Consider the following 26,157-nt stretch of genomic DNA (forward strand, 5'->3'; position numbering starts at 1 on the left):
CGGTGTTATCTGACGCTGTAAACTCATTGGATGCGTTGCATAAAAGGCATTATGTGGAAAAGCTTCAGTTTATCCATTCGCCAGATCCATATTTGATGCCTAAATCGATGTTTTTCGACCCGCTGTCTTCGCCGTCTAAGCCTGACATCTGCTACCCTGATATTTACAACTATCTTGTCCACACAAAATCAGCCTATTCTCATGAAAGTTTGAAAAAACTTTAAGAGCTTGGAGGCTTATAAATACTTCGTTGCTGGTTGGGTGAAACAGATCCTCGTCCACGAAAATTCGGCAGGAATCTATCTTGTGCTCGGGAAGGTGAGCTACGAAATTTTCAATTCAAAATCTTTTGTTCTTGCTAACATCCACTGTCAAGTCTAATGTATTTCATGTCATTTGTCAATGGAGCTAGGGCTTTTAATGTTTATATGGTTTAGCGATAGCACTCTCACCACATACATATATAATATGAAGTGCGATAGCACTACTCCAGATTGTCCCTAGTTAAATTTATTTTTTGGCTTTTGACCTCAATAGTGAAATTGTAAATTAATTGTATGACAACTGTCTTATTATCCCCTTATAATTATATATTTTCAGGTAGTTCATTCACAACGTCTGAGTGTATGTTGTCGGCGATTAGCCTAGCGATGATCTTAATTGTGGTTGTCAACCCTCTAAATATATATTAAATGCATCTTACCAGATATAAAATGACTACTACATAATCTGTGGTAATCGTTTGGAGCCCAGTTTTCTCGTCGAATTGCAGCAGCCCATGTCGCTCTCCTCTCCGGGTCTCTCGGAATCCGGTAGAACTTCAAGTCTCTCCGTCTATCTTTTCTGTTATTGCTACCGACCGCCACACACGCCTTCACCATTTTGATTATTAATGTTAACGAGCAGAAAAACACGCCATAATAAGAGGAATTTACGTAGCGGTAATGCATCAACAGTGACGAGTTGATGGACAATATGGTGCGGGGGCGTGGTTGTGACGTCATGTGAGTAGGGTCTATTGGCCCGAATATAAGACGGTGTTTTTTTTGCATTGAAATAAGACTGAAAAAGTGGGCGTCGTCTTATATTCGCGGTCTAGACATTATACCCATTCACGACGCTAGATGGCGCCAGATATCATTGAAGCGAATGCTGAACTTGAGAAGTAATGTTCTGTCATGACAGATCTCAGCTACTTTCAAGTTTAACCCAGTTTGCATTACTGTATTGCAATGTTTTTCCTTATTCAGATTTGTTTCAAGACTACAGTTACAGTTAGATCTCACTTTGATGGTTAATGCAGTTATTGCAATTTTGTTGTTTTATCACAATAGATTGGTTTATTTACTGTACATTTCAAAAACCAGAAGCCATTCATTTACGAATGTGATTGAATTAAGATTTGAATGAGGCAAAATAACATGCTTTTTCTTTCAAATATATTGTTATAATCATTTGTTTCAGATGTACTGTAATTATTTTCTGTATAAAAATTAACTTGGTGTTCAAAAAGTATTTTTTCAAACTTGAGTCTTGAAAAAGAGGGGGTCGTCTTATAATCAGGGCCGTCTAATATTCGGGCCAGTACGGTACATCTTTCCCCCTGCTTTACAAGTTAGTGACAGATAAACTGCCCATTCCGTTGTTCATTTTTACCTCTGTGTTGATGTTTGTTTGGTTGCCTATTCCCATGAATTGTGAATTTAAATGGTTGAACTTTATCCTTTAAATATCAAGCAGTTGACTGCGGTAAACTACTTTGGTCGCAAATTGAAGTAGCAGATTAGCCTTTTAGCTAACTGGCTATGACTACAATGGCACTTAAATGCGATTTGAGTAAGAGGCTCTCATTCATGAGCTTTGTCTAATATTGTGTTAATATGATATGTGGTATTTGAACTGTATCAACACTGATGCTATTTATTGCTATTTGTTTATATGACCAAAATGATTAGAATCAATCTGTATGAATTAATTTCCTATCTTTGTAATATAGCCTCTATGGCGGAAAACACTCAGGTGACTTGAAGTTCTGCTATGAGACCCCCAATTTGGCCAAATTTCAAAACTGTCCGATTATGCATGTGTGATACATCATTGGAAAGCTTATAATCTCCATTTTCTGGGGGAAGAAAAATTTTGAACAGGAGGGCATTTTGAAAAAAAAAAAAAGTTTTTTAAACAGCAAAACCCTATCTGGAGGCGAGAGCACGCGAGAGCAGAATTACAGACGCCATGACTTTAACGAGATATTATCGCGTACTTACCTTGTTTCGATCCAAAAACTCCATGTAGCATGTATCACTGAGTGTCAAGACACTGTTGTGAATGCCCACAGCTGGATTTTTGAGGGATTGTATGGGTGGAACATGGCAATATAACAAGGGTCGCGATGCAGAAATCGCAGACATCAAGGAGTGGTCGAGATTTTCTTTTTCATATATTTACCCCTTTAAACGTTTTTTTTTTTTTCAATTTTTCTTTGTTTGGATCGATTATTTATCATCTAACGTATCGGAGAAAATACGACAGTAACAAAAAAAATACAATTAAGTGATAGTTATGAGGTAGACATCTGTGACTTTTTTTTACAGACACCATTTTTTTCATTGTGAAGTTATTTGTTTAAAAGTTTAAAATATGCGAGTGAATAATTTTTTTAAAGTCTTTTTTTTTTTTTAATGAAATATTAGACATCAATTATTGATTCTAAGCTAAAAATGACAGACATTTTGAATGATAAATATAATTAATTACCTTAGTTTTATGGCTGGGCTAAAACAAAAGCGGTTGCGCGACGTATGTAAACGGGGGTTTTCAGGGTAAAACGGACAAATTAAAAATAGTTCAGGGACTTAATGTGCCATGAATCTGCTATGGCAGCATATAGACATATTGTTCTATCAAACACAACAGTTGTTTTGCCTTAAAATACAGCAGTTTCTTTTCAAGAGGAGTGCAAGAGCAGAAACTGCTTTTTCAGTCTTGTCTGTATTTTCCGCCATGCGTACTCATCATAATTTTCAGCTGTTTTACAAGCATTTTATTTGTTACTGCAGGCCCTGTAATCTGTAACAAGATGTATTATTTGTTTCGATTTGACTCAAACAGCATTACTCTTGCAAATGGATATTTAAAAAGCTATTTGCTCGCAGCAAGGATAAATCAGCAAGGAGGAATGGGAGAGGTAAGCTACGTAACCCATCTAGGCCACTTAAACTACTTTTAGGTCACAACCTACCAGTTGAGAAACATTGATTGCTTACATAACAGTTACAGTGATATAGCCCAATTTCTACCCAGACAAAGTAGAACAGCAGAGTGCATGAAGACGCAAAGGAGAGATGGAAGTTGATAAGCATGAGCAGAGGTAAATTAACTATCCGCAAGGGATGTTCCAATTTTGATTTTGAAAACTGTTGAAAAACAAAAAAACGTCACTTTTTTTCACAGAAACTTGTATTTTGGTCAAGTGACTTTGGTCAAAAGGAAAGGTGAGAAGTTTATAGCGCTATTTCTGACTTTTTGTGCTAACATTTTTTTTTTGTTTTCTTGCCAGTGCCCCGCTGTGCCCCAGTATTGTGCCTCTGATTGTGACTTGCATTTTTGCAGTCCCAGCCTTACAAAAATGTTTTTATTAGTGCTGTCAAATTTATCACATTAAAAGACGGTAATTACAGGGTGACCCAAAAAAAAAGTTTACACTGCCATAATACAACTTAAATGCCATGTTTATTTATCTTAGAATTAGAATTTAATCACAAATTATACATTATTGTAAAGAACATGTACAGTACACTCTATTTTTCAATGTGTCCTCCCTTAAGTGTCACAACAGCCTCCAGGCGCCTGCGGTACGCTTGACGGTTCTTCTTTATGTACGATGCTGTCATCTTTTCCCAAGATCTAACAATGGACCTCTCCAAGGCTGCCACAGAAGTTTGTGGCTTCTTACAGGCACTGTCCTCCACAGTTGCCCATATGCTATTGAGATCTGGACTCTGGGTGGCCACATCACCTTGCCAATCAACTTTTTGGTCCCCACAGATCGGGCACTTCCAGACCCAGGTTTTCGTGAGGCTGTTCCAGTATCTTTCAGCTTCTTTTTAACTTTGTAGACTGCACATCTGGATATTCTCAGATTTCCTGCAATCTCTGTAGGTGTCAGACCGGCACGCAGCAATTCAGGTACAGCTAAAGTTTTCTTCATTTTCAGCAGAAGCACAGGAATTGTAGAGACGAGAGATTACCAGCTGCATTGAGTGACCTTAATGAATCACTTAAGCATGACAACCTATTTAGATATGTTTCAATGGCTTTTAAACAAGCAGTCAACTGAGTGTAAACTTTTTTTTGGGTCACCCTGTAATTTTTTTAATTAATCACATTAAAATATTTGACGCATTTAACGCATGCGGGGAATGACTCGATCATGCATTACCTCATTACGCCGTTTTTTGCACATTGAGAGCTAAGAGGCAGAGAAAGGCGAGTGGACACAGGTCTTCATTGGACTGCGCCGTTTATTGGCATAAGCTTCGGCAACTCCTTCACAACAAACATAGGTATCATTTAGTGAAAGCACAACAAAAATAATATTTCTATCTCTCCCAAAAAATTATGTTCACAAAAAGAAAAGCGCTCCGTGCAAAGAGAACTGGCATTCCCAATCAAAATAGCTATGCAAAATACACTTAAAACTTACTCAGACTTTGGTCAAACTGTATTCGAACGTTTCATGTAGCTCAACAAATACACTGGATGGCAATAAAGTTACAATGTACAAACTATCAGAGGTATTTTTCGTTGTGAAGCCAGCACTCAAATTACGTGGATGTACCAGTAAACAGGGAACTACGGCGTCAGTCGAGGAACAAAACACACTAAATGGCTTGATTTGTAAGTAATTTAAAACTCGCTATTGACACCTTGCGGTGTATTTCAATCACTACCTTACGTAGTTAAAGACACTGTGAAAGAATGGCAGGGAGCCCGTGTGACGTCACCACTCGGCGACGTCATCAATGGCTAGCTACTAGTTTATGTTTTGATTGAAAATTTTACAAATTTTATTAAAACGAAAACATTAAGAGAGGTTTTAATATAAAATTACTATAACTTGTACTAACATTTCTCTTTTAGGAACTAAAAGTCTTTCTATCCTAGTATCCCTTTAACAGAAAGAATTTTAATAATGTTAATGCCATCTTGTGGATTTATTGTTATAATAAACAAATACAGTACTTATGTACAGTATGTTTAATGCATATATCCGTCTTGTGTCTTATCTTTCCATTCCAACAATAGTTTACAGAAAAATATGGTATATTTTAGAGATGGTTTGAATTGCAATTAATTACGATAATTAATTTTTAAGCTGTGATTACCTCAATTAAACATTTTAATCGTTTGACAGCCCTAGTTTTTATGTTACTAGATCATGAACTGTCGATGACCAATATTTCATACTCATTTCATGCAACCATTTGGTCGCTCTATACAGTATGTCAGTTGTTACTGCAGTGCCACAGACTGGTAATTAAGTCATGCTTTGTGTTTACATGCTGGCAAGTACTTTTCAAGGACCAAACAAATGCTTCGTCTTAGAGTCTACATCTGTCACTGTTCCTATTCGCTCCCTTTAGTCTCACATTTTCCATACCTCAACACCCAGTCATTTTTGTACCTCTAATCATTCATACCTCATCCTTCTTTCCTCTATCCCCGTTGCCTGTAATCCATATCTTTGCTCCAATGACTGTCCTGTAGTGCCAACACAAATACAGCAGCCTTGTCAACAGCCCTGTGTTTATTTGCATGGAAATTGAGTGGGGTGTTAATTCCTCCTATCCTGACTGAAGCTCTCAGTTGAAGCTCTGTGAATTATGAGCTCAACGTATGAACAATCACCGCGGGTGTGGCCATATCATGTTTTAAGTATTGCTTCATGTGTCGCCACCGTTACAGTGGATTTAATTGTTCGTGGCATGTGGTCAATAGTCTGAAACAATACCATTTTTATTAAAAGAATATTCTCCTTTCAAATATAATTGCCCAATTTCACCCATGTGTTGAAACACTGCTGAAAACGTCAAGTACGAGGCGACGTTGCATAAACATCTCAGGTTTAAAGGCAACCAGTTGCCATAAATTACAAGTTACCCTAAGTCTTTGCGGACCAACGCGCCTCCTTCTTCTAAACATCATTTGAGATTAACTATAACCGTAGGTGAAAGTGGTGCTGCAAGCTGTAATTGTAGGCCAATTTATTCAATCAGAAGCCTGAAGAAATTCTGGCCAGAAAAAAAGACTCATAAATAACGGCAAATCCAGGAAAACGTCAATCACGTGTAATGGTTTGTGTAAAGGATGATTGCATAGGCCTCATGTTTTATCCATACTCTGAGAATCAGACAGGGCGCGCGAACCCTCTACTGCCCTCTGTAACTATAAAAAAGAAATGCTTTTATGTATTTTCTGTTTTTAAGGCAAAAGAAAAACTGAAATTTCAGTATGCAAATGCATCCAGAATAGCAAAGCATCAACTAACACACTAAGGCTGGCGAAGTGCATGACTCCCACCTGAAGCGTTTTTGCTCAACAGCCGTGGGCGGCAGTTGTTGAGCTTTTTCTCTTCAAGATCTCATATTGTGTCCACCCACTCATAGGGTACACTGAGCGCTGGTGGTTCATCATGAAGTACTTTTTTTTTTACTGTACAGTACATTATAACCTAATACACAAGATTCATCCATATGATTCATCTTACCTCCTCCTTGCGGTCATCACGCTGGACAAGCCAGAAGACAGAAGCTTGTGGGGAGCGAGGAACACATTCTAGAAAAGTACTGTTGTTCTCAGCACCATACACCATTCTGTCCTCCATGTCCTCCATGTCCTCTGATTCCAAGCAAAAACATCGGAAATGTTGTTAAAGAAGGAAAATGAGTAGTATGAGGTGCAGTGTTGTTAATCTTACTTTTAAAAAAGTAATTAATTACTTCTCACAAAAAGTAATTGCATTAGTAACTCAGTTACCTGAATGTAAGAGTAATTAGTTACTTGGCAAAGTAACTGGTGATAATTTTTATGTTTTTTTTTTTTTCTAAAAAAAAAACAACAAAAAAAACACGTCACACAATGTGAAGTTTAAAGGGCTTTTGGGACAATTGGCCCTAGCCCAATTCTTTACCCTAAACTTAACTAGACACAGGGGTATTGTGGATATTGCGATAACTAGATAGTAACCTTTGCTTTGTGTGGAAGTCATTTAATGTTGTGAATCAACCGTTAAAGTTGTTAAAATTGCTCCCGTTATTGCATTAGTTCCTTTCTGTCTATTTTTGACATGTGTAAGTTTTAACACTTTTTTATCATTGATAGATTTAAAGTTTTGCCGATTTAGGAGCATTTTAGATAAAAAGTTACTTAGGTTCGCTAGGAACGTTCTCTACAACAGAGCCTTCTTGAGAAGTCTACTGCTTTAAGATGGCGGCTGTTTACTAACGCATCTAGTTCTTTATTATACATGTTGCTAAAGCTGCCGTGTCTGTCATTTGCATCTAGTTCTGTATATATGTGATATCTACTGAAGCATGTGGGCGTAGTTTGTAGGCTATCGGCTACAGTCAGGTATTATTGGAGCCACCTAGCATAGTAGCATCGCGTTTGCAACGGCGTCACACTTCTTTGCCTCCTCCCCACTCCTGCTCTGCTCTCTCGTCTCCGTGAGTCTGTCTTTTTCGGACTATTCTCGTGTCAGTCAACCAACATCGTAACGCATAGTAACGCACGCCTTTCCCGCCTCAGTAACGGTAACGGCGTTGCCAAGATGAGAAAAGTAATTAATTAGATTACTCACTACTGAAGAAAATATCGCCATTAGTAACGCCGTTATATTCTAACGCCGTTATTAACAACACTGATGAGGTGTCCCACTGATGGGTAGATTGGTTAAGGATCACTGATGAGCTATTGTGGGTAGTTAAGACACTTTTACCATTAAAGCTCTGGTCCAGACATTGCAGAACTGGGTTTCCATGCCTGATGTCCTGCCTTCGGTAACGGCGTTTACTGTTGGGGACGTATCGAGTGCATGATGAGCCATCCCAGGCACAGTAAGGGTCTCTGGCCAGGCAGCACTCGGCGCAAGCCTTTCCGTAGGTCTCGCAGCGATGAAGCTTCACCTGGGCCACGCCTGCTGGTGAGCCCACATACAAGGCTTGCTGATGAACAGGAAAAGGGAGGGACAACATTATTGATGTTGCCTTGCAAACAGCAGGACCACTTGTGAATTCAGGGGGATTTTGTACAATTACTGAAAGTTTCTGTTCGTTTTCAACCACTGCTCGTGCAGGTCACTTCACTAATTATAAGCAAAGAAAGACCGTGATAAGAGAGGTCATGCGAGGTGAAAGTCATTGGTGAGCATAAAAACAAACAAACAAAAGTACCAAAAAAGTTTTTCTTTGGTTTTTTGTGACACTTTCTTAAAGGGCTTTCCCCAACAAGTGTTGTCAAGAGAACAGGAACTTGGGAAGAACAGAATAGTACGCTAATAGAGACTGGCTTATTTGCATCCTTCTAATACTGTTAAAGTGTTAACATTACTTAAAGCTGTGAAGTTAATCAAGGCTTTATATTGGGTACATTTTGACCATGGATTAGCACTAAAATCCAACCTTAGAGGTTTCCAATTAAATTCAAATAGGAAGAACTTGATGAAACACAGATGTGAACTTACTCTTTTGACTGATATATCCATTGATGTAATTGGGGTTGGCACCTGAAATGAAGATAATAATGAGTGTTTCAATATGTGGGATAAGGCTTACCGCGCACTTTCCTAGGAATGTGGCTCTCTGAATGGATAAAAACTAAGACACCGTTCATTTCAAACACACTTTAAAAACTTGAAGCTCTTCCAGAGTGACCTCCTCTGTTTCCAGGCTGTTTCCACCATGGAGGGCAATGACCTTCAACACTGTACCGATGTCTTAAAGAGAAGCAAACACATCATTTAAGTTCTTTGCACATTTTTAACAGTCCAGTTTCTTTATTTGACCAAACAGGAAAGAAGAACCAGTTTTTACCTGTGCTGATAAACATGACTTCATACTGTCCATCCTCTGCATCAACCCGGTCCACCACGATTTGTTTGAGCCTGTAAGGAACGTTGGCTTTGACAAGCACTGGTTGCCGTAAGGCAGGGTGTACTGCCCTCCACATCAGTGGGTGGCTGCGGGTAAACTGGAGCACATGGTCAGGGAAGTCTTTGGTGCTGGCAAACTCCCTGCCAGGCTGGTTGGTGATTTTACTGGGACACTGAACAAACACAAACAAAAGGGAAGCACACAACCATGACTCAAATGTGGTAAAGTTATGGTTTTGCTTATGGAAATGTTATAAAGAAATTAAAATATAAATAAAAATATAAATAAATAAATTTTTTGTTTGGTAGATTTCTCCCTGTTACATGATTATATTTTTATGCTTCTGTGGCCATTGTGTTTGCCCTTGGGTGCTTGGCATGTGGTTGTGGGTTGAAACACAGTATCGTAGAACCCTTAATCCATATGAGTATAGCTGTATTTTGCACATCACTGATTACTCGTTTGGCTTGTCATCGTAGGTTCAATACACTATTGAATATGATTTTCAGGCTTTATATGACCTTTGAGTAGCTGGAAACCAGTCCAAGGTGTACAGTAGTTATCCTTTTCATTAAATTCAGCTGGGTTGGCTTAAGCTCTCCATGATCTAGTTAAGAAATCTGATATACAAACTTGCTATAGTCATCACTTTCAGTATTTCAAGGTTTTTAATCCAAAATCAGGGAGCATAGAAATGCCCTTTTAAAAAACATTGCTGACATTCCATTGGCTTACTCCTTGGCAGAACTAAAATGTTCTCTTCTCTTCTATTTAATATTTTATCCTAAAAGATTTCGGCTTCAGGCTGCAAAACGTCCATCATATCTCCTTATTCACCATCAAAAGCCAGCAGGAATGAAAACCAGACGTCTCACATTCAGAATTGTTTTCATTCCAGAAAACGTTGATTAACACTCTTTGTTTATATTGGATGCATTTGTGTATTTCAATGCACGCGGAACGTGTTGAGTTGCAGAGACATCTTTTTTCTCAACATTTCTTTGACATTAAATGTCATTGTTATCAAATTCAGTCTAACTTACCAGCTCTTTACTGTGATGGCTAATGATAGAACCGTTTTTAGGAACATTAAACTTTTACCTACTGAGATCTATAAACAACACTATACATTTTTAGTGCTTTGACCTCTGACTGCACAGACATTGTGTAGATGTGTTATTGTTTTCTTTTGGTCTTTTACCTACAAGCTCCATTAGGATAAAGACTTTTGCGTGTTTGTGAGTAGACTGCAACACACGCGATTTTCTTTTGTTGTTGGTATCAAAATGTGCATCTCTTCAATGTTTGTGGATTGGACCCCATGGTTCTTAAAATCATTTTTAATCTGCAAAGGCAACACGCTGAGATATCTAAAACTGTCATGTAACTGATTGTCCTTCACCCTCCACAAGCTCCAGCATACACGGCAAATGTGTGTTTATGTTTAAATTGAAATTACATTGATACGGTCAACAGGCTTGGAAGTGTACACAGTAACCACAGCTGCGCATTGTACGTTTACTTTACTGATATCAAACTTTTCTACACCTCATTTGCAGTGTTGCATAACCACCTACCACCCACTCTGCACTTCTCAACAGTGGCCCGCTGTGAATAGCCCTCATTCAAATGATATGCTTACACAAGAGCTCAACTTTACATGTCAATGGCTTAATGTGTTTGGAGTTGCAATGCAAGTCAATGTGTAAAAGGGAAGTCATTACTACAGTGATAAATCCAATTGTAATTCAGGCTACGTCTACACTAGGACAGATCATTTTCTCCAGGGTATTTTGCTGATTATTTTAATACCTGTCCACACTTATGTTTAAGGCCCCCCCACTTTTGCAAGGTATGCCTGCATTTGCACAAACTACGCATGCGTAGAAAGGAGCAGCCTCATATGTTACGTCATCGCCCGCGCGGTTTACCTCTGAACCGGAAACTCATTACTCGCCGGCGGCAAATTTCGAAATTACTACACCTTCTAGACTGTCATTATTTTTTGATCAGTTTTTTTCATGAAAGCAATTTAGCGCATCACGCAGGAGTGTGAGTGAAGGGAGAGCTCACTTGGCTTTTATGAGCAGTCGCCGAGTTGTGATTGAAATAAGACTGACATTGTTACTTGGGATGTTACAATCGATGCTCAGTTGCGCTTTCACCACTTGGAAAGTAACAAATACAAGCATATGGTGTGGCGCTGCGTATATTTCCTGGAAGCCGCAACCAGGAGTGCTTGTGCATAACAGTGGCGATCCTGGAAGTGGCGACAGTTTTGACGGATAGATATGTCATGGAAAAAATTGATCATGCGCCTCTTTGACTGGGGGTATCACGCAGGTCACTTTTCGGGGTTTAATTTCCTCGTTCAGTCGGCATTTTGTTGGGAGGGGCCAGCCCCGCAGCTGGCTGATCGGAGATAATTCGGGAGACGAGCTCTGTAAAAAACGTTCATCTCCGTGCCATCCACGATGGGAGGACCACAAAATTGAAGCATATTATTGCAACGTGGTTTGAAGGTTCATGAAAAATGTGTGCAAAAGAAAAAAGAGCAGGAATGCCACATCTTGATCGTACAACTCTATTGTTTACAATGCCGTCATGCCGCACTAAAAATGGCGACGGCATGACGTAACTTTCTTAGTATCCGATTGTTGTACGGAGACAGCAGTATATATTAAGCGGCGTGTAAAATTACCCTCCAACATTATCCGTCTAACAACTAATCCGGATAATAGGCAAACAAGTGTGGCCGACATGCCGTATAGTCCAACTAATTACACGCCTAAGGCCATTATCCGTCCGAGTGTAAACATAGCATTACTTAGACTGCTAAAAGAAATGAATGATTGTCTCTTGTATTAACATTCTGCTATGTAAGTGGGTAAATAATTGGTTCACAGAATCTAACTTAATTATCACAAACTGAGAAGTTAATTTTTCATATTTGTTGTGGGTTGTTTTTTTTGTTTTTTTTTTAAATAAATGTGACTGAGCTACTTACCACTCCTGGTCTAGGGTAAGGGACCCGGCCTTCATAAGCACCCCACTGGTAATCTGGGCCCTCTTTATGAGCAAATGGTCCGTTAAAAGCCTCTCTGATGTCAGCCATGCGATACACGCACACAGCGAAACCCTGGAATACATTACTGGCGAGGAGAGACAGAGAAACAGAGTCACAGAAAAATATTTCAACAAAAGCAAAGGGAATGAGCCGGTAGAAAAAAAAAAGAATACGTTTGGAATAATGTACCTGATAGTGCTAAAAATTGCATAAATGTCTGGGTTCCTCTCATCCTTGGTCCTCAGCAAGAAAACATCCTCTATTCGATAGAAAGATTTAAGTTAGTGACGGTTTTAAGAAAATTTACCCGGTAGAATGGTAAAAATGAGTGTCTCACCCAGCTGGTTGAAGTGCGTATCGATGCCATGAGGTCCAGGAACAGAACAAACCAGTCTGGCTTTGATAAAGGTGCTCCACTTATTTACCAGCACTCTCTGTCCTCCTACATCATTCTGCCATGCACAAAAAACAGAGAAAAGAAAGTGTGTAACAAGAAATAAACAACAGAATATTGAAACGCCAGCAATTTGACTGTGTTGAAAAAAGACTCCATGAATCAAGACAAGACTCAACTAGTTAAGAGAGTCATTATCATTATTACAGTGGGCAAGGTATTTCCAGTTGTTCTGTATCAGGGCATGTGAAGACAAGAAATGATCAACACTGTGTAGGTAAATGGTCATTTCCTTAGATTACAGGTAAAGTTGAATTCCCCTGAGGTTGTACATCTCATATATTTCTTGTGGGGAAAAAAAATGAAAACATAATGTCAGACAAAATGTCATGAACAACAAGACATGAGGGTTTAGCTTTAAGAAAAAAAAAAACCCAACAACAACAAGAAGCGAGAGTTTAGCTTTAAGAAAAAAAAAAGAAACTAGAGGAGCACTGAGAGAACAGACTAAGCAGCAAAATTCAAAGCATTGCCATATTTGGTCGAAAGGACACTCCATTTAAGTATGAAACAAAGCCAATTATTTGATGAATCTGTCTTGATTATAAAGCAGGATTTCGAGTTAAAGGACTTTATGACTTTTGACCTTATGCTGCCCAGCTTTCATGTACATTTACAGTTGTATACATAATTACTCAAACCCCACAGTGGGTAAGTGTTTATGCAAGTTTGACATTCTTTTTTTTAAATCTTGTTTGTAATCACATCAAATAATAACATGTCAAATAGAAAAATACAACGGAAATAACAAAAATATTTTTGGGAATATTCCAATCAATGGCCTTTCTGTGATTACCACATTGACAAATTATTCAACCCCCCAAGTCCACCACTCTTAAGACCAAAAGTTTCCATCAGGTGTTGTCAAACAGCTGATGAAAACACCTGTAGATTTGAACCGAACCCTAATGCGCAGCAAGATTTAAAAGGACTGCAACACATGGCTCTTCTTGGCAGTTAATGACATCTTTACAACATGGTGAAGTCCAAGGAATGGTCAAAAAAGCTCAGAGAGCAAGTCATTTCACTTCATAAGCAAGGATATGGATAAAAAAAGATAGCAAAAGGACTAAACATTTCAAGAGACTCAATTTGGACCATAGTCCACAATTTTAAAGCTAAAGGCATAGTGGAAACGCTACCTGGGTGATGTAGAAAGAGGTTACTGTCTGCAACTGCTGTGCGATACCTGAAGCGAAAGGTGGAGAAAAATCCCCTGGTGACAGCTGAGGAACTACGACAGGACATGTCAGAGGGAGGTAGTCAGGTTTAATCCCGGACAATAAGACGCACACCGCGAAATGATGGCTTCCATCCAAGAACTCCCAGGTGCAACTTTTTGCTGACTCTAAAGCACAAGAAGCATTGACTCCAGTATGCTAAAAACCATGTGGACAAACCACAAAGGTTTTGGTATACTGTTCTCTGAAGTGATGAGCCCATACTGGAACTTTTGGGCCAATGGATCAACGGTACATGTGGAGGAGAAAGAATGACGCCTATAAAGAAAAGAACACCCTGCCCGCTGTGAAGCACGGTGGGTGTTCAGTCATGCTCTGGGGTTGTTTTGCTTATTCAAGTACAGGGAATCTTCAACGTGGGCAAGGTATTATGAATTCAGTTCACTACAAGGAGATCTTGGATGCAAATGTAATGCAGTCAGTGACAAAGCAGAGTCTTGGGAGATGTTGGACATTCCAACAGGACAATGATCCTAAGCATACCTCAACATCTACCACAGCCTGGTTGCAAAAGAAGGGCTGGAAGATTCTAGAGTGGCCATCGCAATCACTAGACATAAATCCAATTGAAAATCTCTCGTGGGATTTGAAGAAGGCAGCTGCAGCACGCAAACCAAAAAATGTTAATGAACTGGAGACATTAGCCCATGAGGAATGGGCAAAGATACCTGTGGATCACTGCAAGAAGCTATGCTTCATGTCTAAAGGATGTTATTTTTGCAAAAGGATGTTGTACTAAGTACTAAAGTTATACATACCTAAGTGGTTGAATAATTTTGTCATCAAAGTAATCACAAAGGCCATTAATTGATATATTAAAACATTTTTGTCATTATTTAATGTGATTATAAACAAGATGAAAAATAAATATTAAACTTGCAAAAACACTTATCTACTGTGGGGGTTGAATAATTTTGAACACAACTGTACTGTATTTATATGCTCTACACATAGCCTGAAAGAATGTAAAAAGTCATGAAGAGCGTATCGAGATTGTAGACGTGAAATGTGACAGCTGTGTGTACTTTGGAGAGAAAATGGCTCCATTTTGCTGTAAATATTCTTAAGGTTTTTATATGCCTTTTGGGAAATGTCAACATTTGAAAGCTCACAAGAGAGTACATTTAGAGTTCTGGCCTTACAACCAGATGCTTTCTCTCTAGTTCTCCTGATCATCATGTGTCTCTTTCTTTGTCTATGTTTTTGCATGAGTGTGAAAATACAGTGAAACAAAAAGGCTTTGGCCATCATTTGAAATTTGAGGCCTATGGGGGTTCGACAAGGGAGTACGAAAACCCCCAAAAATGAAGTCCTGGCTTTGAATCATATTTCAAGATTCCCTTCCTTTGCAGATGTTTTGTCACTAGATCTGTTAGAATTGCATGTCTGTCATTATCTTCTTTAGTTTGCCTTAATCGCAAAAGACATTCGGACTGAGGGATACAAAGAAGCATTAGCAAAATAGATACTGATGCGTTGAATCCGCGAGGGTATTGCGATGAACCACCCTCTGCGACTGCTGTTGCTTCACAACCCCATAATATCATTTGGAGCAGTTGACAATAAGTACTAACTAAAACCCATGACTAAAACCCAACAACCTTTGATGAAATACTGTACATCCTACCCAGAAGCAATCCTGAATGTTCATAGATTTTTAAATCAATGACGCTTACATTACCTTGAGCCTTATAGCAGGACTTTATAGGTACATTTGGAATCTGAATCATTAACAAAAATAATATATAAAATAATAAATAATGAGAGAAAAAAAAAGGGAACGCAAATAAGTTCTAAATGTGGGTCAGTACTTCTGACACATGAAGCTGGAGAACTATCCTGACTTTAGGTGGAGGCTGAACTATTTGTACAACTGGAACAGGTCTTCAGACAATCATAGCGCTTATCCAGTTACAAACCAGTCACTCTTTGAATGTCACTGATGAGAACTGAATCCATCAGTTACTCCACTAGGAGTTACATTTTGTAAAATAGGAACTTACCGCACACACTCGTCCAACACGTGTGTGAATGGCCTCCTCCCTGTCTCCGGCCTCTGTGGCTTTCTCAGTGAAGAAGAAATACACTTTATCGTCGTCTCTGTCGTCGTTGTCTGGAATGAGGTGGGCCGCCACGAACTTCGGGTCTTGAAAAGAAGGTTATAAAAAGGAGTATTTACGTTACATTGAAGGCCATTGAAGGAGAAAACAAGTACATTTGGAAAATTGCAAGACTTACTTTTTTTTCATTACAGTGTCACTAATGGATTTGATTTTAAAGATTATACAGTATATATGCAATGAAAAATCTAAACAAAACATAACATTGAGTCCACCAACAGATTTTAGTTCCATGAGTAGTTCGATTTGACCATCTATTTTTGGTGTAATTTTCTTGAAATTATCCATATACAGTGGTACCTCTACTTATGAACGTCTCTACATACAGAATTTTCAGGTTAAGACACGTCTCAACGGGAAAATGTTGCCTCTTGTTACAAAAGAATTTTCTGGATTAGAAAGGCAAAAATACAGTACGGCTGGTACTTGCAGCTCTCAGAGTTTACGGAATGTAACATACTTATAGCTGCTCTGCCATTGGCCTTTGCCCAGCACCCCTAGCATCCAATTGGCTAAGTGTGACCTGTATGTGTATGTGTATGTGTGTATCCCAGCATCCTCTTCATTTGCCCCTCGTGTTCCGACAGCTTTACATGAGTGTATTAACTTTTATTCTTTATTCTTGTTTTTTTACATTATTCAGAACTCTGATTTTATGTTTATTGTGCAATAATCAAATTATAACATGTATTTATTAAATGTTTTGATGCATTTTTATGCATTATAAAATATCTATGTCTCAATTTTGGGGGGCTTGGAACAGATTAGGGCATTTACATGGAAAATGCATCTCTACTTAGAGAATTTTCAAGTCATGAAAAAACTTCCAGAACCAACTAATTTTGTAAGTAGAGGTACTATTGTAATAGTATATTTATAGGAATGCAAAAAATGCTTAATAACGGCAATAAAAACACTCAACAGATGCTGAATGTTTGAGCTTTGTTGGAAGTGTGTGCCTGAAATTTCTCTTGTGGCAATAAATGACAGACTGAAAAAAAAAATACCATGGAGGATTTTATGATCGGTCTCTGTTCTCATAGTGGAGCGATCTCCCATACTTCTGAAGATCACAGGGTCTCTTCCTAGGAAATCAGCTGTCAGACCTGTAAATAACTCCCCGCCTATAAAGAAGAGGAAAAAAGCAGAGCGGGTAAGCAAAAAGTCAAGAGCAAGAAGTCTACCGCAGTAAGGAAATCATTGGTGACACGTCCCCATTGTGGGCCAGGCTTATTGCATAGGGTTATGAAAGGAAAGAGGAAACTCAACAGATCTAATATGGAGAATACTCCAAAGCCCACCCTTTTATACACATTTAAAGTACATCCTCTACTGAGACCATGAGAGACGGACTCGCTTGACACTACCCAGGGGAAAGAGGAAATAAAATACAGAAAATATCCTAAGCAGCCATGTCTGGAGAATTTGCAGACTTTAGCAACACAGTGTGAGAACTTGCTCTGTTTGTGTGTCACTGCAACACGGGAAAATAAAAATCTAAATGCATGAAAATGTTATTTTATTTGCTGAGATTTTTGCGGCATGTTAAAAATGTTTTACTTTCAGATGTATCTAAAATGTGTTGTAATAAAAAGCAAATCTTCAAACCGGTTAAGATAAAAGCATAAATACTGATAAAACAGTATGTTGTTTTTTTTCACATTTTCCGCGGTATTTTATGCTCCTGAATGAAATGGACCGCTTGGATGTGTGTGGAAGCGATCACTATATTTATTTAGGTTTTTTGAATCCCATGCCATGAAAATGAGTGACTCCAGTCTCGAGTTGAGAAAGAGGGCGCTGTGACGTGTATGAGAGAAGGAGTCCTCTTCACTGTCCAGCCGTATTGTTGTATGAGAAGGACTAAGAATTCAGCTGATTTTGCGGATTAATCCGTTTATTTTTCGCATCACGCCAGCCAAACGGCTGCAGAAAAATTTTGCTGCACCAGGGAGAGTCGTGTGAGCCTTTTTGGGGTTTCAAAAGGTTCCCATTCACCTGTGGATGTTGGCCAAAACAAACCCTACTACTGTGGGACCATTGGACTTATGAGGAAGTGAGTAAATATTGTGTTTTGTATTATGTCAAATACTGGGATCATTGTAATACGTAGGCGGCTTGCATTTTGTGGCTGACATGCTCTTTGTCGACTCGGATGACGACACTGGCAGCTTGTCGCACATCCCCCAGCCGGGAGAGCATACTCAGTTTATTGCCCTCTTCATGTGCCCCATGTTCTGTCAAATTTTCAACCCCATCAGAAATTTCAACTTTGTGTTAAAAATGGCCGCGAATACAGCGATTGCAAAGTAAACACTACAAACTTTCTTTATATAAAGGACTATTTACCTACATTTCCTCATGGATGGGCAGGTAGAAAAGATCTCCTAAGACACATTATGTCCGTCATGTTAGCTGCACAAGAACTGCACGCCGCTCTTTGTTTTTGTCGTTGCCGTGTAGTAAAGCATTATTTTATGACATCTTCGTGTTGACTCTGTGGCAGCTACGCGCTCCTCCCATGATGGCCGTTTTGTCCGGTGGTAGTCCCCAGCTGCTTCCCTGGCGAGCTCTCCTTTCCGTACCAGGGGAACGAGCTGTAACTTGCTCACCGCCGGGCGGGTTGCCGATCAGCGATGACAATCGACAACCCCGCCGCCATATGAAATGATCCTGGCTAGTTTTGTGTGATTTTTCGCTTCGAAAGTGAAAATAAGACTTTGAGATGTCACTCGGTTCGGGTTAGCATTTTGGCTAGCTGTCACGCCACTTGGTTTTTTACATTCTCCAAAGCCGGGGGGCAGGGAAATGTCAAAAGCCTGACTAACTACAGCGGCATAATTTCGCGTTCGGGAGGTGCGACAGTAAAGGTGAAGTCGACAGTTTTGAGCAGTATGGAGTAATTTTGCCATGTCGTACTGAATAAATGCATTTTTATTATTTCATATTCCATTTAGCACAAGATTGTTATTTGTCATGACCATACCATTTATTTAGCAATTGGGAAAAATACTTCGATAAAAAGAATATCCTTTAAAAACATTGGAGTGGAGAGACAAACAATGACATTTTGCGGCTCTCTTCATCGCATATTCCTCGTTATGAATAATTCCCCCTCAATGGGCTGCATGCTAAATCAGATGAAAACATTCTCCTGCTGACGTCATCCACCTGTTGGGGACGCTAGAGCCCTATAATGGTAGGCGTGGCAGGACGGCGGATTAAAACAATAATTTCTCGTCATCTGCACTTTGCCAAATTGTTGTATATAGTCAAATCCTCTCAAAATATGATTCTAATTCATATAATAATGCTATTTAAGACTTTTTTTTATCCTGTCGTACACACTTTTAAATGGTTATAAAGCTTGATCTTTTTGGGGGGGGTTGTTACTATTCCAACCTTTTTTCAATCTTATCAGTGACAGTTAATCTAGGACGTCACCACTGTTCTTAATCAAATTATCTTGGATCGATTAGTTCTGTCTACGTGCTTCCATTAAGAGGGAAACAGGAGAGTTTCCTCATACGGGTAAATGGAAAGTAAGGGAACATCACACATTTATTCCGTGATTTTCTCGGTTTTTCATGAATTAGGGATGTAAAATTTATGACGTGGAGGAAAAAGTGTAAAGTGACATTGATTTTATGTTTTCAAAATAAACTCTTTTCAATAGTTTTAAGTACTGTATATGTTTATTATATTCCTTTTATACATTAAAAGGACTTTTTTTTTATACTTGTATACATTTTTCTTAATATAACGACTTCTGACTTGTGGATGAAATATACCTACGGAGTGGAAATGCCCAAAATGTCGGTCATGTATTATACGACTCATTGCACTGTCCTCGCCAAGATGTTGGAGCTATATTTAACGCTAGACAGCGAGCTAAGCTCCGAAATGATGATGTCAGACTTCTGTGTGATTTGCTGACTTTATTCAGCTGCTCATTACATCAACACTTGCAGAATCAAACTAAAATAAAAATTCAATGAAATCATTTTCATCTTCAATAACAGCAATTCAAATTTTCGTTTATAACTAGCTGCTGATACAGCAAAAAAATCACATAAACTCACCAAAATATTCGATCACAATTGAAAATGCACAATAAACAGTACAAAAGGAAAAAAATGACTGGAGACAAAATGGTGGACAAGACCCCGGCGTCATAAAGTAAAGTTAAATCAAGTAAAGCCTGAGTTAATCTTGTGCGTTGCGGTGATGGCGAAGCTACTATGGCGTCAATGAGCATTCCCTAGTTCTGCGGCAAGGGAACGCGTTGCTCTGTAATTCACCGCCAAGCCACTAGAGGAGTGTGGCGTTGTGTTTGTACGGTTAAGAGGGACTCTTCTCGATTTCTTCTAGTTTTCTTCCAGTTACACAATAATGCCAACGGAGATGCAACGCTTCATTGTGGATCTTTTGCTCATCAACACTAAACTGCAAATGTTTATCATACTGTAATGTCTGTAACTAAGCGCGGGTCTTATAAGAGGAGACTGGGAAGCGGTGACGTAGAGGAACGCAAGTGGAAAGAACGGGACAAAGCGACAGTTAGCTGTCGCATGTTGCAGCAGCCCGCTATTAATTTGTTATCTGTTTATTTTATTGTTGCCACAATAAAGTGGGGAAAGCCATCATCAGCTCCTCTCCTTCTTCCCCCCATCCGTTATCATAAAATCAGCCTGTTAGTGCTCAGACCATACACCGTACTCTACATCAAATTGGTGTACATGGCTGTCACCCTAGGAGGAAACCTCTTCTGAAGACGGTACACAAGAAAGCCCGCAAACAGTTTGCTGAAGACATGTCAACAAAGCACATGGCTTACTGGAACCATGTCCTATGGTCTGATGAGACGAAGATTAATTTGTTTGGTTCAGATGGTCTCAAGCATGTGTGGCGGCGACCAGGTGAGGAGTACAAAGATAAGTGTGTCATGCCTACAGTCAAGCATGTTGGTGGGAATGACCCCCCACCTCTTTAATCTCTGCAGCAATGCTGACAGCACTCCCGTAACAAGTCACATGACATTTGGGAGAGAAAATGACAAGTAGTACTCAATTTGGACATTGAGGGAAGTACGTAGTTCCCATGCGGTGTACTCACTTTTGTTGCCAGGGGTTTGGATATTAATGGCTATATTTTGAGGGGAAAGTAAATTAACTCTATTATATAAGCTGCACACAGACTATTTTTCATTTTGTCAAAGTGTCATTTTGTCAGTGTTGTCCCATGAAACGATATACTTAAATATCCACAGAAATGAGAAGGGTGTACTCACTTTTGTGATACACTGTATGAACACAATAAATGATGAAGTGCACTAACCAAAAAATACGACTGAAAGTGATAAAAAGCTAGCAGTTTTTGGCCGACTGTGTCTCCGCTTCGGGTGGCCATTCGCTTCCGAATACACATATTTGTCTCTGTGGTTCTTCCATTTTTCTATGCAATCGCTGACCTTGCCATTTGGCAATCTTTATAATGTCTTGACGAGACATTGCAGAAGTTGTTGTGCTTGCTCTTCCATGATTCTCTCGTCAGCTTGGTCCATTTTTGCGTGTAGCAAAACAATGTTTGAAAATGCCAGTGATTTCACACTGAACCGGAAACAACAATCTGAGCGAACCAATCTCAGTCCATTTGCACCACGTCACCATGAGTTGACATGTCGACCAGTAAGAAAATTGTGGAGCTGTCCGTCAGGCTACGGTGAATGGACGTAAATCGGGTCTGCCTTGGCGACGTAGGTTGGCCGCGGAAACATAACTCAGTCTTAAGTCGAGTACGTCTTGACCCGAGGACTACCTGTACTGTACTGATTCCAGTAGTATTTCCTCTTCAGCTTTTTTTTAGAAAGTTGTGGAGAATAAATCGTATATATTTTTGTTTCTTTTGACAATGTAATTGTATTTCTGCATTATTTTGTTACTTTTTAGCCCTTAAAAATTTTATATCCGTTCCTCTGAAAAATGGTCAGATTGGCCCAATTTCTGATCACGTGATCAGATCGGGGACATCCCTTGTCATAACTCATAAAGCAAATCCAAATAAGTCTGCATTATCGCCACCCCCCATCATAATTGAGCATTTTCAGACTTTTCAAAACACTATTGCACAATATACAATGAAGGAGCTGAGACATAGAAAGATTTAGGTCGATTCCTTTTTTAGTTGGTTTGAAAAGAAGTTCACAAGGCAAAATGCAATGGGCAATACCAGTATGGCAGTATGGGAATGTGAGAAATAAAGATGCTTCAAAGTCACATAACTCACTGTTTGCCCCATCTTTAATAATTCAAACACTGAGAATTTACAAAGACATATAGTATGTGTTTGTTTTTTCTTTAAAAGTACTGTACTGTGAAAAGTCATCCTCAAATTATAACACTCTATCCAAGTTATTCAGGAGGGTCCGTCAAGCTCAAGAGACAAGCACTATGAGTTTGTCGACTCAGCGTAAACACGCTGTCAAGGATTGGAAGTTGGCCCACCAGAGGCCAGCAGGTTGATGGTTGGATTGCTTAAAGACATTTAGGTCAAAGGCTAGTCATTGGAGAATCCGATTGGGGCTGAACCACTTGAAAAACTAGTGAGGGATTACCCTCCAGAGAAATCCACTACACAGGCTTCATTTATAAAACAGTGCACAGAACCCCAGCTAAAAGGGATGAAAGGCCAAAAAAGATGAATCGCATTTATTTAAGATCAAGCAGACAACATCGCCTTAATACATCACAGTCAAACAGGAAACGTGCACACATGTATTCCTCTCCTCGCCCACATGCAGCTCAGAGAGAGAAGACAGACTTACAATATTCACAACTGTAAGAGGATCTTGAACTGCAAGAGCCCTGTGGTCATGTTAAATGTGTTTTAGTGCTGACTAAGCTTTCCCCTACTCCAAGCGCTCCAAAAACCTACATCTTTATCCAACAAAGAACCTCATTCACCAAGAGTCTAACAAACAAACATTTTTTGAATCTTCAGTGATTGGCCTCTCATGGAGAATGTGACATACAGAAACATTGTTTTTTCTTCCAAGCAAACAAAATGAGAAAAATGCAACTGATGAGGCATACTTTCACACTGATAACCATGAGAAGGATGTGCCAGATGTGCTCTCGACTTCCACATTTTCCGTAGTTGTTCTGAAGAGCTTCTGAATATGAAGGCTTTCATGAATTTGGCAGTAATTGTATGTGAGATCAAGATTTTGGTCACCAAACTGTTATGTTGTGTTGCTTAGCCTATAGCTATTCGAATAACTGTTAATATTTTACCTTAACAGACACCCAATATGCCTGTTGTTGTCTATTTCATTGCTAATTTTTAATGTAAACTGTTTGTTCTTGGTCTCCGATAAAAATCAAATTTCCCCCCAAAATGCGACTTACATACAGTGTACCATCACAAAAGTGACTACACCCCTCGCATTTCTGCAGATATTTAAGTATATCTTTTCTTGGGACAACACTGACAAAATGACACTTTGACACAATGAAAAGTAGTCTGTGTGCAGCATATATAATAGAGTTAATTTATTTTCCCCTCAAAATAACTCAAAATATAGCCATTAATATCTAAACCCCTGGCAACAAAAGTGAGTACACCGCATGGCAACTACGTACATCTTTAAATGTCCAAATTGAGCACTGCTTGTCATTTTTCCTCCAAAATGTCATGTGACTCGTTACAGGAGTGCTGTCAGCATTGCTGCAGAGATTGAAGAGGTGTGTGTGTGTGTGGGGGGGGGGGGGGGGGGGTCATTCCCACCACCATGCTTGACTGTAGGCATGACACTTTATCTTTGTACTGTTTCATCAGACCATAGGACATGGTTCAAGTAATCCATGTGCTTTGTTGACATGTCTTCAGCAAACTGTTTGCAGGCTTTCTTGTGTACCGTCTTCAGAAGAGGCTTCCTCCTGGGGTGACAGCCATGCACACCAATTTGATGTAGAGTACGGCATATGGTCTGAGCACTAACAGGCTGACCCCCCACCTATTCAATCGCTGCAGCAATGCTGACAGCACTCCTGTAACGAGTCACATGACATTTTGGAGGGAAAATGACAAGCAGTATTCAATTTGGACATTTAGGGATGTACGTAGTTCCCTTGCGGTGTACTCACTTTTATTGCCAGGGGTTTAGATGCTAATGGCTATATTTTGAGTTATTTTGGGGGGAAAATAAATGAACTCTTTTATATAAGCTGCACACAGACTACTTTTCATTGTGTCAAAGTGTCATTTTATCAGTCTTGTCCCATGAAAAGATATACTTAAATATCTGCAATAATCCGAGGGGTGTACTCACTTTTGTGATACACTGTATGTTTTTTCCTCTTTTTTCATTTTTGGCTGTGCGACTAAACGCCCTTTCAGACTTATATCCCATTACATTCCCGTGTAGGGTGACGTGGGATTTACCCGTGTCACGGCTTTCAGACATGGGGAGATGTACTGGGAATTACCCGGGTTGGACACTTTCAGACTTGTCCCATGTTGGTGTCTTGTGCTCTCTGTGCGTGGAGCGCAGGGGGTGTCATTTTTCGTCGTCATAGGAAACAAAATTAACCACACATTTCTAAAGACGGACGATGGAGTGTCTCCTCCTCGGCTCTAAGATCCAGTAGCAATTTAATTTCTTTATGTTTCCAGCTCAATTATGCTATCTTTCTAGTTTGCCATGTTGATAATGTAATGTTTGTTTACAATTTTTCGTCTTACTGCGAAGAAAGAGGAAATGACGATCGGCCCGCCATGATATTCACGTCATCAGCCTTCGTGCCGTGAACCGAGAATCAGACGGCTGCTTTCACACATGCCAATTCCCTGGTAAGTCCCAGACATTATACTAGGACGCGACCGGATAAATGTCCTTGTCATCTCCGTGTCAGTCAACCCGGGAAATTGCTTTCAGACATAAGGGCTACCCGTTTAAATCCTGGGATTTAACCGGAGTTCAGGTTATGTCTGAAAGGGGCTTTATAGTCATGTGTGACCTACAGTCTGAAAAATATGTTACATGGTAGCAAGCAAAAAACACAGACATACCGCTGAAGGTGCTAGCAAAAGGAAGGCTTGGGTCATGAGGGACTCTCCCTCGGCCATTTTCCACATTCTTTGGGTCCATAGTGAAGACATGCTGGAAAAAATACAAACACAATATCAAACTGGTCAGTTTTACTTTGTCCTTTTGTCAAAATATTGTTACATATCAAACCATATGAGATCTAATCAGAAAGAAAAAATGTGTTGTTAAAAAAATATGTAGTATCGAGTTCTTTTGTAACTATACAATTTGTACTCATTTAAGAAGACTTTTTGCATTATGTTGGAGACCCAGTAGATAAAAATCCATACAGTCACATACCCAAACTCACAAATTGATCGATTCAAAGTGAATTAAATCACCAAAATGTTTGAAGGGAAAATATAATAATGCCTTCATAATAGTACTTTTTAAACTTTGTTTCACAAAAAAAATAATATTTCAAACATTGTCAATGCAATCAATAAACGTTCTGTGACAGTGACGTTTTGACAAGGCTCAATGAATCCTAATGTGGAATTTGTTCTAAATCAAGCAGACTGTACATTGTTGTGGCGTGCACAAAAACTGTTAGTTAGATTTAATCTTTTTCAAATAATAGATTCCCCTGACTATTGCGTTTCTATGTGCACACAAAGACAGGATTGGCTCTTATTTGTTTCTATTCTGTTGGGTCTTTCTGCCCCTCTTCTGAACCCAGTCTGTCTGAGAATGAAGATACCTTTTGAGAAACAAGGAAGTGTGGGATCAGTTTAGTTGCCAGAATTTGGACGGGGTTCCCACCCATTTCCTTGTGAAGAACCCGCTCTGAGCTGACATTTTTACTGGGGAGTGGACATGCCGGGTCATAGAAGAAAAAAACTAAATACAGTATCAACCAAAAACAACAGCTTATAATGTGTGTAAAAACAAATTGCATCAAGGCCATTAATATTCTGTCAATATGCTTTCATTGTGAATGACCCCAATAAATATCCCCAAAAGATCCTTGCTGTGTATTAATGAAATAGTATTAATTTTGCATTGATAAGAGGATGTTGTCAGATACAGTTTCGT

At 39.2% G+C, this 26,157-nt stretch overlaps 1 protein-coding gene across 1 annotated transcript in view; it reads right to left on the bottom strand.

The window, feature by feature from the left end:
- Positions 1-26,157, bottom strand: part of sema3bl (sema domain, immunoglobulin domain (Ig), short basic domain, secreted, (semaphorin) 3bl) — a 97,403-nt gene that overhangs the window by 6,083 nt on the left and 65,163 nt on the right. Inside the window, exons 5-15 of the mRNA XM_057826017.1 lie at positions 25,104-25,194; positions 17,042-17,158; positions 15,918-16,060; positions 12,557-12,671; positions 12,409-12,478; positions 12,160-12,304; positions 9,093-9,324; positions 8,904-8,995; positions 8,744-8,785; positions 8,000-8,225; positions 6,770-6,900 (exon numbers count right to left, since the gene is read on the bottom strand). Coding sequence (XP_057682000.1) covers positions 6,770-6,900; positions 8,000-8,225; positions 8,744-8,785; positions 8,904-8,995; positions 9,093-9,324; positions 12,160-12,304; positions 12,409-12,478; positions 12,557-12,671; positions 15,918-16,060; positions 17,042-17,158; positions 25,104-25,194 — 1,404 coding nt within the window. The remainder of the gene's footprint in view (positions 1-6,769; positions 6,901-7,999; positions 8,226-8,743; positions 8,786-8,903; positions 8,996-9,092; positions 9,325-12,159; positions 12,305-12,408; positions 12,479-12,556; positions 12,672-15,917; positions 16,061-17,041; positions 17,159-25,103; positions 25,195-26,157) is intronic.

Source organism: Corythoichthys intestinalis, chromosome 2 (assembly GCF_030265065.1).
Source record: "Corythoichthys intestinalis isolate RoL2023-P3 chromosome 2, ASM3026506v1, whole genome shotgun sequence".
Classification (NCBI taxonomy): domain Eukaryota; kingdom Metazoa; phylum Chordata; class Actinopteri; order Syngnathiformes; family Syngnathidae; genus Corythoichthys; species Corythoichthys intestinalis.